This window comes from Candoia aspera, chromosome 3 (genome assembly GCF_035149785.1).
Source record: "Candoia aspera isolate rCanAsp1 chromosome 3, rCanAsp1.hap2, whole genome shotgun sequence".
Classification (NCBI taxonomy): Eukaryota; Metazoa; Chordata; class Lepidosauria; order Squamata; family Boidae; genus Candoia; species Candoia aspera.
The window spans coordinates 46,208,304-46,224,407 of NC_086155.1; the positions used below are offsets into that span (position 1 = coordinate 46,208,304).

General features: G+C 50.3%; 1 protein-coding gene across 2 annotated transcripts in view; it reads right to left on the reverse strand.

Moving 5' to 3' along the window:
• The window catches only part of MDM4 (MDM4 regulator of p53), a 45,537-nt gene that overhangs the window by 3,774 nt on the left and 25,659 nt on the right, over nucleotides 1-16,104 (reverse strand). For both annotated transcript variants that reach the window (XM_063297535.1, XM_063297534.1), the window contains exons 9-10: nucleotides 14,469-14,615; nucleotides 13,553-13,633 (exon numbers count right to left, since the gene is read on the reverse strand). In XM_063297535.1, the coding sequence (XP_063153605.1) occupies nucleotides 13,553-13,633; nucleotides 14,469-14,615 (228 nt within the window). The remainder of the gene's footprint in view (nucleotides 1-13,552; nucleotides 13,634-14,468; nucleotides 14,616-16,104) is intronic.

Here is a 16,104-nt window from a genome sequence, read left to right on the forward strand (position 1 = left end):
AGCGGACCAGCGGCAGAGGGAGGATGAACCCCGCCGGCAACCCACCCCCGCCGACGCACCGACGGAACCGGCCCCAGCGGCGGCGCGGGCCGTGGACGAGGAGGCACGAGCTGAACTCGCGGCCATGCGGGCCCAACTGACGGAACTCCGGACCATGCTCCAGTCGCTTATGCCCCCCGCGCCACCCAACAACATCCCCGCACAGGCCCACACCCCGAGCGAAGCACCGAACCCCCACGGGCCAGCGGAGGGTCAGCAGACGGCCCAGGCGGACGACACCACAGGCCGGGAAGCGAGAGGCAGGGCCGCGCAAAACGCCCGGGCCCCAAAGGACTTCCCCATCTTCTTCGATGGGAACCCCACGAAACTCTCGTTCTTCGTAACGAACGCCAGGGAGTTCATGGGGAGGCACGGACACTCCTACGACTCCGAAGCCGACAAGATCGCCGCCGTGGCGATCAAACTACAAGACAGGGCGGCGGACTGGTACATCCAACTGTACGAGTCCAGCTCCCCCGCCCTCGCCACCTTCCCTGCCTTCATCAACGAGATGAAAAACTACTTCGAAGACCCCCTAGCCAAAGTAAGGGCGAAAAGCGCACTCCAAAGACTTAAACAGGGCACACGCACGGTCCCAGACTATGCCCTGGAGTTCAAAGCCCTCGCGGGGAAGGTCAGCGACTGGTCCGAGACCACCCTGCTGGAAATGTTCAAAAGGGGCTCAATCGCGACGTTCTCCAATGGGCCCTCTACCGCGACGACCCAGAAACGCTACACGGGTGGATCCACCTCGCGGGGAAAGCCGAACACGCGCACCGCACCTTCCTCATGACAACCACGGAAGACACAAACTATGCCGGCAGAAAGGTACCCGCACCACACGTGGGGATGGCCGGCCCCATATACCCAAAAAAGAAATTCAATCGGGAGCCCTGCGGGAAGTGTGGCAAACTAGGGCACAAGACGGTGGATTGCTTCGCCAACCGACCGCCGACCAGTGCGCCTAAACCCACCCCGAAAATTAGCCCCAAACCACCCAACCTGGGGCCGCCCCCTCACCGCCGAATGACCGTGGCCACAGCGACACCAGAGGAAGGCTGGGACGCCTACTGGGGGGAAGAGGATAACGTAGACCCCGACCAGCCGGCGGGAAAAGCTCCCCGCCTGCCCTGAAACGCGTTGCGAGGCAGGCGGTGGGACAGCAGCGCGGACCACCTCGACGGAACGGCGAAAGCCCCGTAATAATGGCGGCAATCAAACTCTCTGGCGGCAACGGAGCCACCACGGCCGCGGCACTAGTGGACTCGGGGTGCTCAAAAAACCTCATCCACCCCGACCTAGTCGCCAAACTCGACCTCCGCTGCTTCCCCCTCCCCACGCCGTTGGCATTCCACCAGCTGGACAGCTCTACAGCGGGAGGGAAACCAGCCACGCTGCAAACCGAGCCGGTCACCCTGCAAATGGGCACTTACACCGAACGCACATCGTTCGTCGTCACTCACATCGGACGGCCCATTGCAGTCCTGGGGATGCCATGGCTCGCGACAAACAACCCGCGCATCAACTGGGAGACCCGCACCTTCACATTCGGCGACGGCGAGTATCGGGCACCAGTTCCAGCGGGCAGAACCAACCCCACTGTAGGACGAGCGGAGGCGACTACACAGGACAACGCCGCTACCACAGCAGACCTACCGGAACAATACGCCGACTTCTCCGAGGTCTTCGGAGAGGCAGAAGCTGACCAACTACCCCCCCACCGCAAGACGGATTGCCGGATCGACCTCCTGCCCGACGTCCCCTTACCTAGACCAAAGATCTACTCGATGACCCCGAAGGAGATGGCAACCCTCCGGGAGTTCATCGATAAAAACCTAGACAGGGGATTCATAGAGCCAGCATGCTCACCGGTTGGAGCCCCCGTCTTATTCCGGGAGAAGAAAGACGGCACCCTACGGCTCTGCACCGACTACCGGGGCCTAAACGCGGCTTCCCTGTCCAACAAATACCCCTTACCCCTGGTGAAGGACATGCTCGCCCACCTGTCCACGGGCAAAGTCTTTTCCAAACTGGACCTTCGCGAGGCGTACTATCGCAACCGAATCAGGGAGGGGGACGAATGGAAGACTGCGTTCAACTGCCCCCTAGGCGCCTTCCAGTACAAAGTGCTGCCCTTCGGACTCGCGGGGGCCCCTGGGGTGTTCATGCAGCTCATCAATGAGGTACTGCATGAACATCTGTTGAAAGGGGTCCTGGTCTACATCGACGACGTCCTTATTTACACAAAAACGCACGAGGAACATGTGACCCTAGTCAGGCAAGTCCTCGACAAGCTCAGAAGGGCGCAGCTCTATGCCAAGCCTACAAAGTGTGAGTTTCACAAAGCGCGCCTAGACTACCTGGGGTACCGAATCTCCGGGGACGGCACAGAAATGGACCCCGCAAAAGTCGAGGCGGTGCTAAACTGGGAGCGCCCCCGCAACAGACGCCAACCCCAGAGCTTCCTCGGATTCGCGAATTTTTACAGGTCATTCGCCCGGGGGTTCGCAGAGATAGCCCTCCCCCTAACGGACCTCCTCAAAACCAAAGGGGTGGGGGACACCCGACGCGCCAAGAACCCGGGCACAGTGTTGAATTGGACTCCCGCGTGCCAGACCGCATTCAACAAGCTGAAAGCGCTGTTCACCACGGAGCCAATCCTCGCGCACCCGGACCCAGAACGGCCGTTCGTGGTCCAAGCCGACGCCTCAGACTTCTCCCTGGGGGCCATCCTGCTCCAAAAGGACCCCACGGGACTCCTGAAACCATGCGCCTACCTGTCAAGGAAGTTCTCCGAGACAGAAAGGCGATGGCACGTCTGGGAGAAAGAAGCCTTCGCGGTAAAATCGGCGCTAGAGACATGGCGACACCTACTCGAGGGAGCCACCCAACCATTCGAGGTCTGGACCGACCACCGGAACCTCGAGGCCCTACGAACGCCCAGACGCCTTAGCCCAAAACAGGTCCGATGGGCCCAATTCTTCAGCCGCTTTAATTTCCAGCTGAAGTTCATGCCGGGCAAAAAGAACTTCCTGGCCGACGCCCTCTCCCGACTGCCCCAAGACGAAGAGCCCGCCCCAGACACCATTGGGACGGTCCTATCCGCCTCGCAACTGGGGATGGCCGTGACCACCCGAAGCGGCGCTCGGAGGCAGCTCGACTCTACGGCGCAGCCGACGGCGGGACAACCTGCGACCGGAAGAAGCCAACCGCAACTACCAGGGGGAATGCGCATGGACTTCGCCGCCGCCCTCAAAACCGACCCCTGGTTCCTGGCAAACCCCGACAAGGTAACGATGGCACAAGACCTGGCATGGGGGGAAGGCAGAATCTATGTCCCGGACTCGCAACGCCAGGCGATCTTGCATAGGTCACACGACGCCAAACAAGCGGGACACTTTGGGTTCCTCAAGACCCTACACCTAACACGGCGTCAATTCTGGTGGCCCGCGCTCAGGCGAGACGTAAAAGCATACGTAGCGTCCTGCCCAACGTGCGCTAGGGCCAAACGGGCACCAGGCAAACCCGCGGGGCTATTACAACGGGTGGCAGAACCCTCCCGCCCATGGGAGGAAATCTCTATGGATTTTATAGTGGACCTCCCACCCAGCCAGAAGAAAACGGCCATTTGGGTGGTGAAGGACTACTTCTCAAAGCAGGCCCACTTCATCCCCTGCACGTCGGTCCCATCCGCACAACAGCTAGCCAAACTCTTCCTCATCCACATGTACAGGCTACACGGATGTCCCGCACGTGTGGTGACCGACAGGGGCACACAGTTCACCTCCAAATTCTGGCGGGCCTTCCTAAAGCTGACGGGGACCCAACAGGCCCTATCTACGGCCTGGCACCCCCAGACGGACGGAGCCACAGAGGTTCTTAATGCCACCTTAGAGCAATTCATACGCTCATATACTAACTATCACCAAGACGACTGGGCTGAACTGCTCCCGTTCGCCGAAGTCGCATACAACAACGCCGTCCACACGAGCACGGGGAAAACTCCGTTCGAAGTAGTCTCGGGGCGCGACTTCGTCCCCATACCGGAGCTACCTCAACCCCCGGAACCCCAGATGGACGCTAGCGACTGGGGACGGAAGATCGCGGAATCATGGCCAATAATCACGGCGGCGCTGAAGGATGCACAGGCAGCCTACAAAGAGCAGGCCGACAAGCACCGGCGCCAACAACCGACGTTCCAAGCGGGGGATATGGCCTACCTATCCACCAAGTTCCTAAAGTCACCCCAACCCTCGAAAAAACTGGGGCCTAAGTACATCGGGCCGTTCCGAGTCACCCAAATAGTGAACCCGGTAGCAATACGCTTGGACCTGCCACACAACCTACGGAGACTCCACCCGGTGTTCCACACCAGCCTCCTGAAACCGGCAACCACCTCTCGATGGCACCCAAGCACGCCACAGCCCTCACCGGTGATGATCGACGGGCAACACCACTTCGAGATAAGGGACATACTCGACTCCCGCAAGCAACGAGGAACTCTACACTATCTGGTCAGGTGGAAACACTTCCCCCACCCGGAATGGGTGGCGGCGCACAACGTTAACGCGCCTGACCTGACCAGAGCATTTCACCGGGCATACCCCGACAAGCCACAACCAAGGTCAGCAAGCCGTCCCCTGCAAACCCCCCCCCCGCAGGCCCCCCCGCCTCCCGTGCCCCAAGGGAAAGGGCCCCCCCCAAGCCCGCGACTTGGGTGGACCTCCCCCCCCGGGACTCACTCCCCCCACCCCGGGCCCACGAGGCGGTGACAAGCGTTCGCCAGCACCCTCCCCCCGCCCCCCGGCCGCGGGGGAGTGGCAAGCAAGTCAACAGGGCAACCTGGGGGCAACGCCCAGGAGCTATAACAAAGGCGACGCACTTTAAATAAAAAAAAGAAGGGCCCTACCTGGAGCTGATAAGCACCCGACCAGCCACGCCTCTCTCCTCGCCGAACTGAGCCAAACAAACAGGGTGTGGCTGGAGCATGCGCACGCCAGGACGTGACCCGGGCATGCGCACTATGGACACACCCTGGGAAGGCACGTGGTAGAGGGAGGAGCAAAGGGAGGGGCGACAACTACTCCGGCGGGAATTTCGAAAAAAAAAAAAAAGTACCGTTTGCAGCTCCACCGGAAAAAAAAAAAAAAAAAACCAGAAAACCGGGGGGGAGCACTATTCGGACAGGGGGCAGTATGTCATGAGTGCCGTTGAGCTGAAGTCATCAGCGCAATGGCACACATGACAATAGCAAGGAAACAGGAGAAGGGGCTCAAGATAAGTAGCCATCAACTCACAACGACTAACGGCCAACAAACAATAGCTAAACGGATCACGGAGCACACCCAAGCCATCAGCGCTAATACAACGGAGATCGCCCAGCTGACAGCAATCACCGGATGAATAGAAAACCCGATGATGGGCGATCCCGGAACGCCAGCGGGGCCTCGCAACCCCTCACCCACCGGCAGGGCAACGTATTGGACAAAGGGGGGTGACGTGACCGCGAGTGAGGGGGCGCTGACCGGCGCGGGATATTTAAACCCCGCACCGGCGCGCTCCTGTCACTCTCAGCTTTTCTTCCGACGCTGTAACTGCACTGTGAATAAATCAGAGCCTGATCCATCGAACCAGTGTCTGAGCCTTATTCAGAGGCAGGCAGCGCATGACACTGTTCCTCTGAAAAATACTTAAAATGTAGTGGTCAGAACTGGACACAATATTCAGATGGGGTCTGCCTAATACAGATTTCGGAGGAACTTTTACTGACCATGATTTAAAAACAACACTTCTACTGATGCAGCCTAAAGTTGCATTTGTGTCATGAGTACTGATGGTGAGCAGGAGGGGGCCCCTATCCAGGGGGGAAAACGCATGCGTAGTACTGAGGAGTTAAGCAGCCATTCAGAGAGACACAGATCAGACCCGCCTTAACTTTTGGGGTTTATCTGTCTGGGTTTTTCCCATGCTTCTTCAGTTTGTTAGAACTTTCTGTCTCATGTAGCAGTAATAAACACTAGAGACCTATTCCTTGTCTCAGCGTGGTTCCTGGCTGTTAGGACATCAATCCCAACAAACACAACTACTCCCATTGAAAGAGGGAGGAACAAAAAAAAAAAGGAAGAGACATTTGGGAAAATGTCTTCGGAAAACCAGGAAATTCGGCAAGCCATCCAACAACTGGCAGCAGCATTGCAACAACAACATCAACAAGTAGATCTCCCGATCAACACATTACAAGCAGCCATGCTACAGCAGTTACAACAACCAGCTCCGATTAACCCACAACCGGTGCCAGCAGCAGCTCCGCCAGTAGTCTTGAGATCCCAGGGCAGTCTACCAGAGAAGTTTGGAGGAGAAGCAGGACAGTTGAGAACCTTTCTCACACAGTGCACAATGTTTTTCGACAGCAGACCGGCAGAGTTTCCCACAGACAGAACCAGAGTCACATTCATTCTAAGTCTGCTAAAGGGACCAGCAGCCAAATGGGCTATTCCCATCATGGACAACAACGACCCAATTCTCAACGACTACCAGAATTTTCTGGCAGGGTTCCGAGCACACTTTGATGACCCGATCAGAGAGGTCACTGCCAGCCAGGAAATTCGGAAGCTCAAGCAAGGCAACAAAAGGGTGGGAATTTACATTGCTGATTTCAAGCTATTAGCAGGAGATCTGGACTGGAATGAGAGTGCCTTGAAAGACCAGTTCAAACAGGGGCTGAAGAAATTAAAAATGAATTACTGCGCCAGGGAACACCAGCTACCCTAGAAGGTTTATATCAACTGTTTGCGGTCGTAGATGCCAGGCTATAAGAGGTCAGACAGATGCAGCCAGGGAGAAACAGGGGCCTCACAGCGCTTCCAGGATTTCCAGCTCTCTCCGCAGCATCTCTCTACTCAGGACCAGAGAAGCCGATGCAGATCGGGGCAAGCAGGAGGCTTATTTCCGAGGCTGAGAGACAGAGAAGGAGAGAGAGAGCCCTCTGTTTCTACTGCGGAGTCCAGGGGCACATGGTGAGAGCTTGCCCAGCGAGAAACCAAGCAAATTCCATAAGAGCCCCAGGGCAAGCAGCAGAACCAAGAGCCACCTCCACCTCAACTTCCAACCAGGGAAACTCCGTCGGTCTCCCTCCACAGAGCTCAGCAGGGAGACCATCAATCAATTAAGAAGGGCTCATTCCGAGGATTCCAGGCAATCCTTTTACTACTTACCAGTCATAATGCATGTAAACCCAGAGCACCAGGTCAAGCTAGAAGCCCTCGTGGATTCCGGAGCTTCCATCAATTTTATTGATGTACAGACTGTACAAGACCTCAACATCCCAACCATAGAATTACCACGTCCCATAGAAGTGGAGACCATTGACGGCCAGCCCCTCAAGGCAGGGCTGTCATGAGTGCCGTTGAGCTGAAGCCATCAGCGCAATGGCACACATGACAATAGCAAGGAAACAGGAGAAGGGGCTCAAGATAAGTAGCCATCAACTCACAACGACTAACGGCCAACAAACAATAGCTAAACGGATCACGGAGCACACCCAAGCCATCAGCGCTAATACAACGGAGATCGCCCAGCTGACAGCAATCACCGGATGAATAGAAAACCCGATGATGGGCGATCCCGGAACGCCAGCGGGGCCTCGCAACCCCTCACCCACCGGCAGGGCAACGTATTGGACAAAGGGGGGTGACGTGACCGCGAGTGAGGGGGCGCTGACCGGCGCGGGGTATTTAAACCCCGCACCGGCGCGCTCCTGTCACTCTCAGCTTTTTTCCCAACGCTGTACCTGCGCTGCGAATAAACCAGAGCCTGATCCACCGAACCAGTGTCTGAGCATTATTCAAAGGTAGGCAGCGCATGACAAGGGCTGATTAGAAGTTTCACAGAACCTTTGCAACTAACAACGGGAGACCACACTGAGTGGATCCAACTTTATGTTACTGCATCACTTAACGTGCCTATAGTCCTGGGCACACCTTGGCTGAAGATGCACAACCCATTGTTGAACTGGACTACGGGACCATCTCCTTCCCAGCTAAGGAATGCCAGCACCACAAGATTCAAGCTGCTCTCCAGCAACCAACGCAGTCACGGAAGCAGGGGGGGTCCAGTTGCCAGCCAAGTATGCAGATTTCGCAGACGTTTTCAGCGAACAAGAGGCCACAGCACTAACCCCCCATAGGGACTGTGACTGCACCACTGATTTGATACCAGGAGCCAGGATTCCAGCAAGGAAACAATATCCCATGTCCCCCAAGGAACTAGCCACCTTAAAGGATTACTTGGATTCTAATCTCCAAAAGGGTTTCATCCGACCATCTACTTCCCCAGCGTCTGCTCCTACCTTCTTCGTACCAAAGAAGCCTGACCCATTGGCACCGGCAAACCAGGAGGCACCCATGAGAGTGGTGCGTGATTTCAGTTCTCTCAATAAAGTCACAGTCAAGGAAAATTACCCACTCCCCCTAATATCTGATCTGCTGGATCGCTTACAGAAAGCACGCATTTTTACTAGGTTGGACCTCAGGAATGAGTACAATCTGATCCGGATGAAAGAGGGGCATGAATATCTGACTGCCTTCAATACCAGGTTTGGTAAATTTGAGTACCTTGTTTTGCCCTTTGGCTTGTCTAATGCAGGAGCCATATTTTCCTGATTTATGAATCAAATTTTCTCTGATTTACTAGGTAAGTATCTGGTCATTTATCTAGATGACATATTATTCTCTGAGGATGCTACAACTCATGTAACCCATGTACATAATGTCTTACAAAGACAGAGAGAACAAGCTGTGCGCCAAGCTAGAGAAGTGTGCCTTCGATTTAACTGAATTACATTTCCTGGGCTATAAAATATCAACAGAAGGCATATCCATGGATCCTTCTAAGGTCCAGGCAATTCTCTCTTGGCAACCCCCCCGAAATGTGAAAGAGGTACAAAGATTTCTAGGGTTCTGCAATTTTTACAGGAGATTCATAAATAAATTTAGTGACAGGGCTAAACCCCTCACACAGCTTTTGAAGAAAGGATCAAAATTCATTTGGAGGGAGAGGGAGCAAGCAGCCTTCCAAGAATTTAAGCAGCTCTTTGCATACCAGCCGCTTTTAAAGCACCCTGATCCCACGAAGCAATTCATAATGCATTCAGATGCGTCAGATTTTGCTATCGCGGCTGTTTTATTGCAATATACTAACAAAACCGAGAATACATTGCTCCCTTGTGCATTTTTCTCCCGCACGCTCTCACCAGCAGAGAGAAACTACGATGTTTTTAACAAGGAGTTGCTGGCAATTAAAGCAGCATTTCAAGAGTGGAGGCACTGGCTAGAAGGTGCAACCTTTCCTGTGAAAGTTCACACTGATCACAAGAATTTACAGCTTCTACAAAACACCAGATCCCACACCCCACACCAAATCAGATGGAGCAAGTTTTTCTTCCCTTTCAATTTTGTTATTTCTTATGTTCCCGGAGCACAGAACTGTTTGGTAGATGCCCTGTCTCGATCCATTCAGGCAACCCCCGCTACTCTCCAGGAGGTACAGGCTACTATATTACAACCTCACAACTCTCAGCAGTCTATGAGGGGGAACCAGACAGAGATTTTAGCAGCAGGCAGACAAGCAGAGGACCTATTTACAAGAGTCAGAGCTCAGCAGCAACAGGACCCGTATGCCATGGCCAGGATGGATGACCTCCAGAGGGACCCGCAAGACACTGCCTCCCCATTTAATGTGGAAGCAGGAATCCTCTGGCATAGTGGGTGATTATACATTCCCCCCTCATTGAGGGAAGAAGTACTGAGACTTTGCCATGACCATCAAACGACAGGCCACGGAGGTCTTTTCAAAACTCTCCATAGAGCTCTGAGAGACTACTGGTGGCCTAAGATGACTGCAGACATAAAGGGTTACGTTGCTTCTTGTCATACCTGTAGACGAGCCAAGCCTCTCCCAGGGAAACCCACAGGACTCTTGCAACCCCTACCCATCCCCAGTAGGCCTTGGGATACAATCTCCATGGATTTCATCACTGATTTACCCCCGGTCCAGGGGCTAACTTCCATACTAGTGGTGGTGGACCTTTTCACTAAAATGGCGCATTTTATTCCTTGCAAGGGACTCCCATCTGCACAAGCCACAGCGCAGTTGTTTATGGACCATGTTTTTCGGTATAGAGGCATGATAAATCACTTGGTGAGTGACAGAGGCCCTCAGTTCACTTCCAGGTTCTGGAGGGCCCTTTTCCAGACATTAGGGGTCCAGATCCACCTATCATCATCGCATCATCTGGCTAGTAACGGGCAAGCTGAGAAAATTGACCAATGGTTACAGCAGTATCTCAGGTGTTACACCACTTATCAGCAAGACAATTGGCCAGCCCTGCTCCCCATGGCAGAATTTACTTATAACAACTCTGTGCAATCCTCTACCAAGATGTCTCCTTTCCAAGCACTCTACGGAGTTAACCCTTGGGTGTTGCCCACCTCCTCCCAGCAGGGAACTGTTCCAGCCACGGCTGATTTTCTTAAAGAGCAACAAGCTGCACAGGAGTTGTTAGAGGAGCAGCTAAACAAGGCAACGAGTGCTTACAAGAGACCTGCAGATGCTCACAGACAAGAGGGGCCAGCAATTGCAGTAGGAGACAAAGTGTGGCTCTCTACCAAGTTTTCGACCTCTACTAGGCCCTCCAAGAAGTTGGACTCTAAGTTTGTGGGCCCTTTCACTGTGGTACAGCAGATAAATCCAGTGGCTTATCGCTTAAAGGCGCCAGCATCCATGAAAATCCATCCAGTTTTTCACAGAGCCTTGCTAGCCAAAGACCCTCCCCCAAGTACCTTACGATTGCAAATGCCGCCCCCCTCCAGTAATTGTGGAGGGGGAGGAGGAATACGAAGTCGAGGAAATTCTGGACTCTAGGAGGAGGGGAAGGGGCATCCAATATTTAATACACTGGAAAGGGTACCCTGAGGAAGAGTGCACGTGGGAAAATGCCAGAGATGTGCATGCACCAGCGCTGGTTCAACAATTCCATCAGCTTTTCCCTCACAAACCCAAGCCTTGCACTCTACCAGAGATTCCTCACTTGACTGAGCAAGCAGAGGAATCCCAAGCAGAGGAGTTCGTAAGTTGGCAACCTCCACCCCTGCCAGAGGCTCTGAGGCCAGAGAGAGAGAGGAAGAGGGGGAGCCGCAGCCCTCCACCTCTGGCTTGCATTTCCCAAGGGGGAGGGGGGAAGAATCTTCTAATTATCTAGCTATTTTTCAGCAGCAGCCACCTGGGCCAGAAGCGTTATCAGACCTGGAGAGCAGCACTGATTCGTCCTTGGAGGAGTTTTCCTTTGAAGAATTTCCATCGTTGCCCAGTTCCCATGGGAGCTTAGAGGGGGAGATGGACTCTGAGACCCTGGAGGGCAGAAGGAACTCTGGAAGGGAGGGGGCTGAAATGGAGGGGAGGGTGATGTCATGAGTACTGATGGTGAGCAGGAGGGGGCCCCTATCCAGGGGGGAAAACGCATGCGTAGTACTGAGGAGTTAAGCAGCCATTCAAAGAGACACAGATCAGACCTGCCTTAACTTTTGGGGTTTATCTGTCTGGGTTTTTCCCACGCTTCTTCAGTTTGTTAGGACTTTCTGTCTCATGTAGCAGTAATAAACACTAGAGACCTATTCCTTGTCTCAGCATGGTTCCTGGCTGTTAGGACAGTTTGCCTTTTTAGCAGCGTTTACACTGCTGACTCGTAGAAGCAGGTGGTGGCTATGGCCCAGAGGGCCTTTGTACATCTACTGTGCCAGCTGCACCCTTTCCTGCTTGAGCAGACTGCATAGGGCCTGTTTCCAGCTGTTTCTGTCCATCCAGTGATATTGGGCACAGTGGGAGCACTTCAGGCCCCAAGAAGCAGGACCCAAGAAGCATGTTATCTGTGTCTCAATACCTGGCCTCCGGAATAATATCCCCCCACACACACATCCTGAGATCTGGATTGCTTCCACCCTGATGATGTTCAGAATCCTACTGAAGACCAGGCTAGTACCCCGGCCTTGGGTCAGGATAATGGCTGAACTCCTGTTGGATGGGTTTTTGTTCGTATGTCTGATTTAGGGCCGCTCATGAACTCTTTTCTTTTGTGGTATGAATCTTTCTTAATTGTAAGCTGCCAGAATAATTAAGTCAGGCAGCCCCTAAATTGAATGAATAACTAAATAAAAGAACCCATCTGAGATAGTTGCTAGAGATAGAAGAATCAAGTATAGGTAATGAAATATGGACAGATAAACAATAAAGCTAAAATAGCAAAAAAACTAGTATCATTGGAATATCATTATATTAGAAGACATTTCATATCCATTTTACAACGTTGAATTTCACTGTTATTTTCAGTAGGAAAATAGCCTATCAAGATAATTTTGGATTGTGTTTGGATTGGATCTGTCTTTTAGAATATTAGGTAGCCCAGGCCTGCGCAACCTGTAGAGGGGAAAGGGCCAGATTAATATCTTAAAAATAATTGCAGACCAGAAAGGATTTGCTATACTTTAGTCCACTCTGATGAGGAACCACTGATGAGCACTCTACAAGAATGATTTTCAAGCCATATACAGCTCTACTTAATAGATATGCCATCCAGGCCCTTAACTAGATTTCTAATCAGACCATGGGAGGACTGAAGAAGCAAACGGCGGGAGCATCGTTTGTTTCACATATCTGCCTCCTTCATACATAAAATCGGTAGAAATGTAAAAGATAATTAGTAAATTATGCTGGGTTTTTTTGCTTTCTCATCCTTACATCCCAGTCCCTTTCTCCAGCCACTTCCCCATTCTCCTAATTTATTTCTAATATGACAGCGAAAAGATAATTGCGGAAAAAAACAGCAGGAATATTAAGTTCGCCTGCATTATCTTTTCTTCTAAAACAAGATACATTATCCAAATCCTTGCTAAATCTAGAGTAGTCGGGACAGAACCAAGCAGAATAAAGAAGTGCTGCTATGTGCACAATGATAGAAACAGGAAGCATTTCCACCAATTCCTCTCAGCTCTAGAATATTTCAGGTGCATCTCTGCACAAGTACAGAAACCTTTATGTGACACAAAGAGACTATTTAAAAAAACCCTTCTAAACCGATTAGTTTGTGCACTCCATCATTTCAGCTACTTGTTGAAAACTGTTCCTGAAGCCCCAGAAGTTTGAGCTCAAAAAATTGGGTATTAGAAATCAGTCCCAGTGATCAAAGGAATGGAAGAATGATGCAGAAAGTAAAAAAAAATTAAATAAGCATAAAATGACTGAACAGTTACCCTGAATTTCTTTAGCTCAATTAGTTAAGATGCTTACTTTCCATTACTTCATATTATCCAATTAAAAACAACAGTAATGAGAAAGGTTGGGCTCTACCTCTTAAGCAGCACTGAAAAAGCTGCAGTAAAGAACGCTGTTTTAACAGATTATACCAAGCTTGTAACCATGAACATTATAATCAAATCAAGTATACTAAGCCTAGCAAACATACCTCAGAGGGAACATCAATATCTGTGTCATCACTTAAGAACTGGGAATCTTCAAGGTCATCAGAAGATACAACTTCACTCATCTACAAAACATACATATATATAAATCAGAAAAGTGACATACTGCCATGTCAGCATCTTAAAGTGCAAAAGCGTTAGACTGGTCAATGCTTTATATCAAAATCTACATCAAGCAGTATCTTCTAATGTTGAATTTCTTACCATAGCAAAAGAAAAAGTGTTTTTTTTCCCAATAGGACTACTAAGGTAAGCCACAATCTTTTTATATGACAATAATATGATGTGCATGGACTAGAATTTGTAACTAGTAACTACATTATGAACATTTACACTAGTGTTACCAGATCTGGGCTGCAAAAATATGCACAGCCACTAGATGGCAGAAAGAAGAGTTTTCTGTATCTCTGTGCTGCTTTCAAGTGGCTGTCCCATACACTGCTTTCATACTTTTTGTACAACTTCCAATTGGAAAAGATTATTTGACCAGCTTTTCCACAGACCAAATCCTATGCTGGTTTATTTCCTACTCTGTTATACAACAGAGTATATATAAAATACACAGTGAAGTCTGTGTAATCATGTGATGGCACTAATCCTGAGAGATACCTGCAAAATCATCTTTATGTTATTCTTGCTTTAAAAGCTTACTGAAAATCAACTGAAAACCTAAACACAAATTTCTTTTAATTAATGTAGAAGAAGCTCTTTGAAACATTTTGCCATGAATGAGTTATATAGGGAATTTGTTACTAGTCTATAATACTGCAGATCCCTTTTGCTAAAACAAAAGCTGAAAGTGTAGGTTACTAGTTTACTAAAAGCTAAAAGAAGGATTAAATAAAAATACCATCCATATTCAATTGATTTAACAAGTATCTTCCAATTACTGCGACTTACTACTTTACTATCCTCTTTTCCTTCTTCATTAGCTTGTTCACATTCAACTATTTTTGATGAGACTGTGACACTGAAGTTATCTGAAACAGCTTCATTAAGAAACCACAAGTCATCTGTAGTATCTGAAACAACAGCAGTATCCACATCCTAAAGAAGAGAGTGAAGAAATACACTATTTGGAGACCTTCAGATTTCAAATAAAATTATTATATTTGACTTCATAGTTACCTAACTATAATCTCGCAAAGCTTCCCTTTATAGCTGCAGAGAGCCAGGTAGAAAATAACTTGACAGGTGCAATTTTCACCAACATTGCATTCTTCCTGCTTCTGCAATGTGTGCTGAGAAATTTTATTTAACATCCAACTAACCAAAAGTTATAATGTAAATTATACAATAAACCTATGAAGGAGATAATTAAACGGAAACACGTACATATGCATCAAATATTCCAGGGCCTGGATGTTCCAAATAGCTTCATTTTTCAAAGGAAAAGGCAGTCTCATTATTGTAATGAGAAAAAAGAAGAACTGGTCTTCCATCATCCTTGCCAAGTTCACAGTGGAGTCAAAAAACAGTCAGACTAGGTATCAGACTGTCCTCTCTTTAACACTGATGATCTTCCCAATCCCTACTTTTCTCCCCATTATCCTGCACCACTTCCACAACTCCACTTTCTGGAAGTCTTTCCTTCTTCCTTGCAGGTCACCAATTGTATGACACCCTACAATATCATCCTTTTGAAAACATCAATAATGCAGTATACTACATGTAAAAAATCCCAATAAAAATAATCATCAGGTATTTTTAAATTAAAAATCTAAAAACTGACCAACATCTAAAAACTACCATGGTTTAGGGCTTCCTGATGAGGAAAGTAGCAAGCAAGACATCTTTGAAAAAGCGGAGACAACACAGCAACAACTGACAGCAAGCTTGGTCCAACAGAACCTCCCCGCCACCAAGGAGAGGATGAGAGATTGCCCACTTATGTTCCAGATCATTGCTCCTCATGAGGAGACCACAGGATAGTGGTCATCCCACGGGTCTGAGCACCAGGAGACAGAAAGCCATCAAGCTCTCAACTGTAGCAGAGTGTAAGGAATGCCTAAGACTAAATAAAAGACTCAGACTCTAAATCAAGTTTAAGTTCTGGCTTTTATTTAGAATAGAATGCACACCAGTAAAAAGCTGAGAGGGAAGCGTGCCAAAAGTTGAATTAAATAGTCTCGCGCCAAACAGCGCTCCACCCCCACACTCCCCGGGTGTGCCCCACGAGTTCCACGGAGTGACAGGCCATCAATACTTGATAGGTGAGAGGTCGTCCAGCCCCATTCGCCCCGGGCATCGCCCCGTTTATCTTCCTGCGAGGTAATGGTCCATTACCGGGCGATTAGACTTCGATATTCCTCGAAAGCCCAGCTGCGCCCTTCTGAACCTCGCCCTGATTATTTCTTTGATAATGGTGTCAATGGTCGATTACCGGGCGGTGAGACCTTGTTGTTCAATAGATCTCCCAAACCCATTACCTTCTTTGTCCGGTTTATCGCCCGCACCTCTCCAGTCATTGACACGTATCTGTGCTTTGTCATGCGAGCCGTTATGATGTCGCAAACATCGCAACGGCGATCATGAC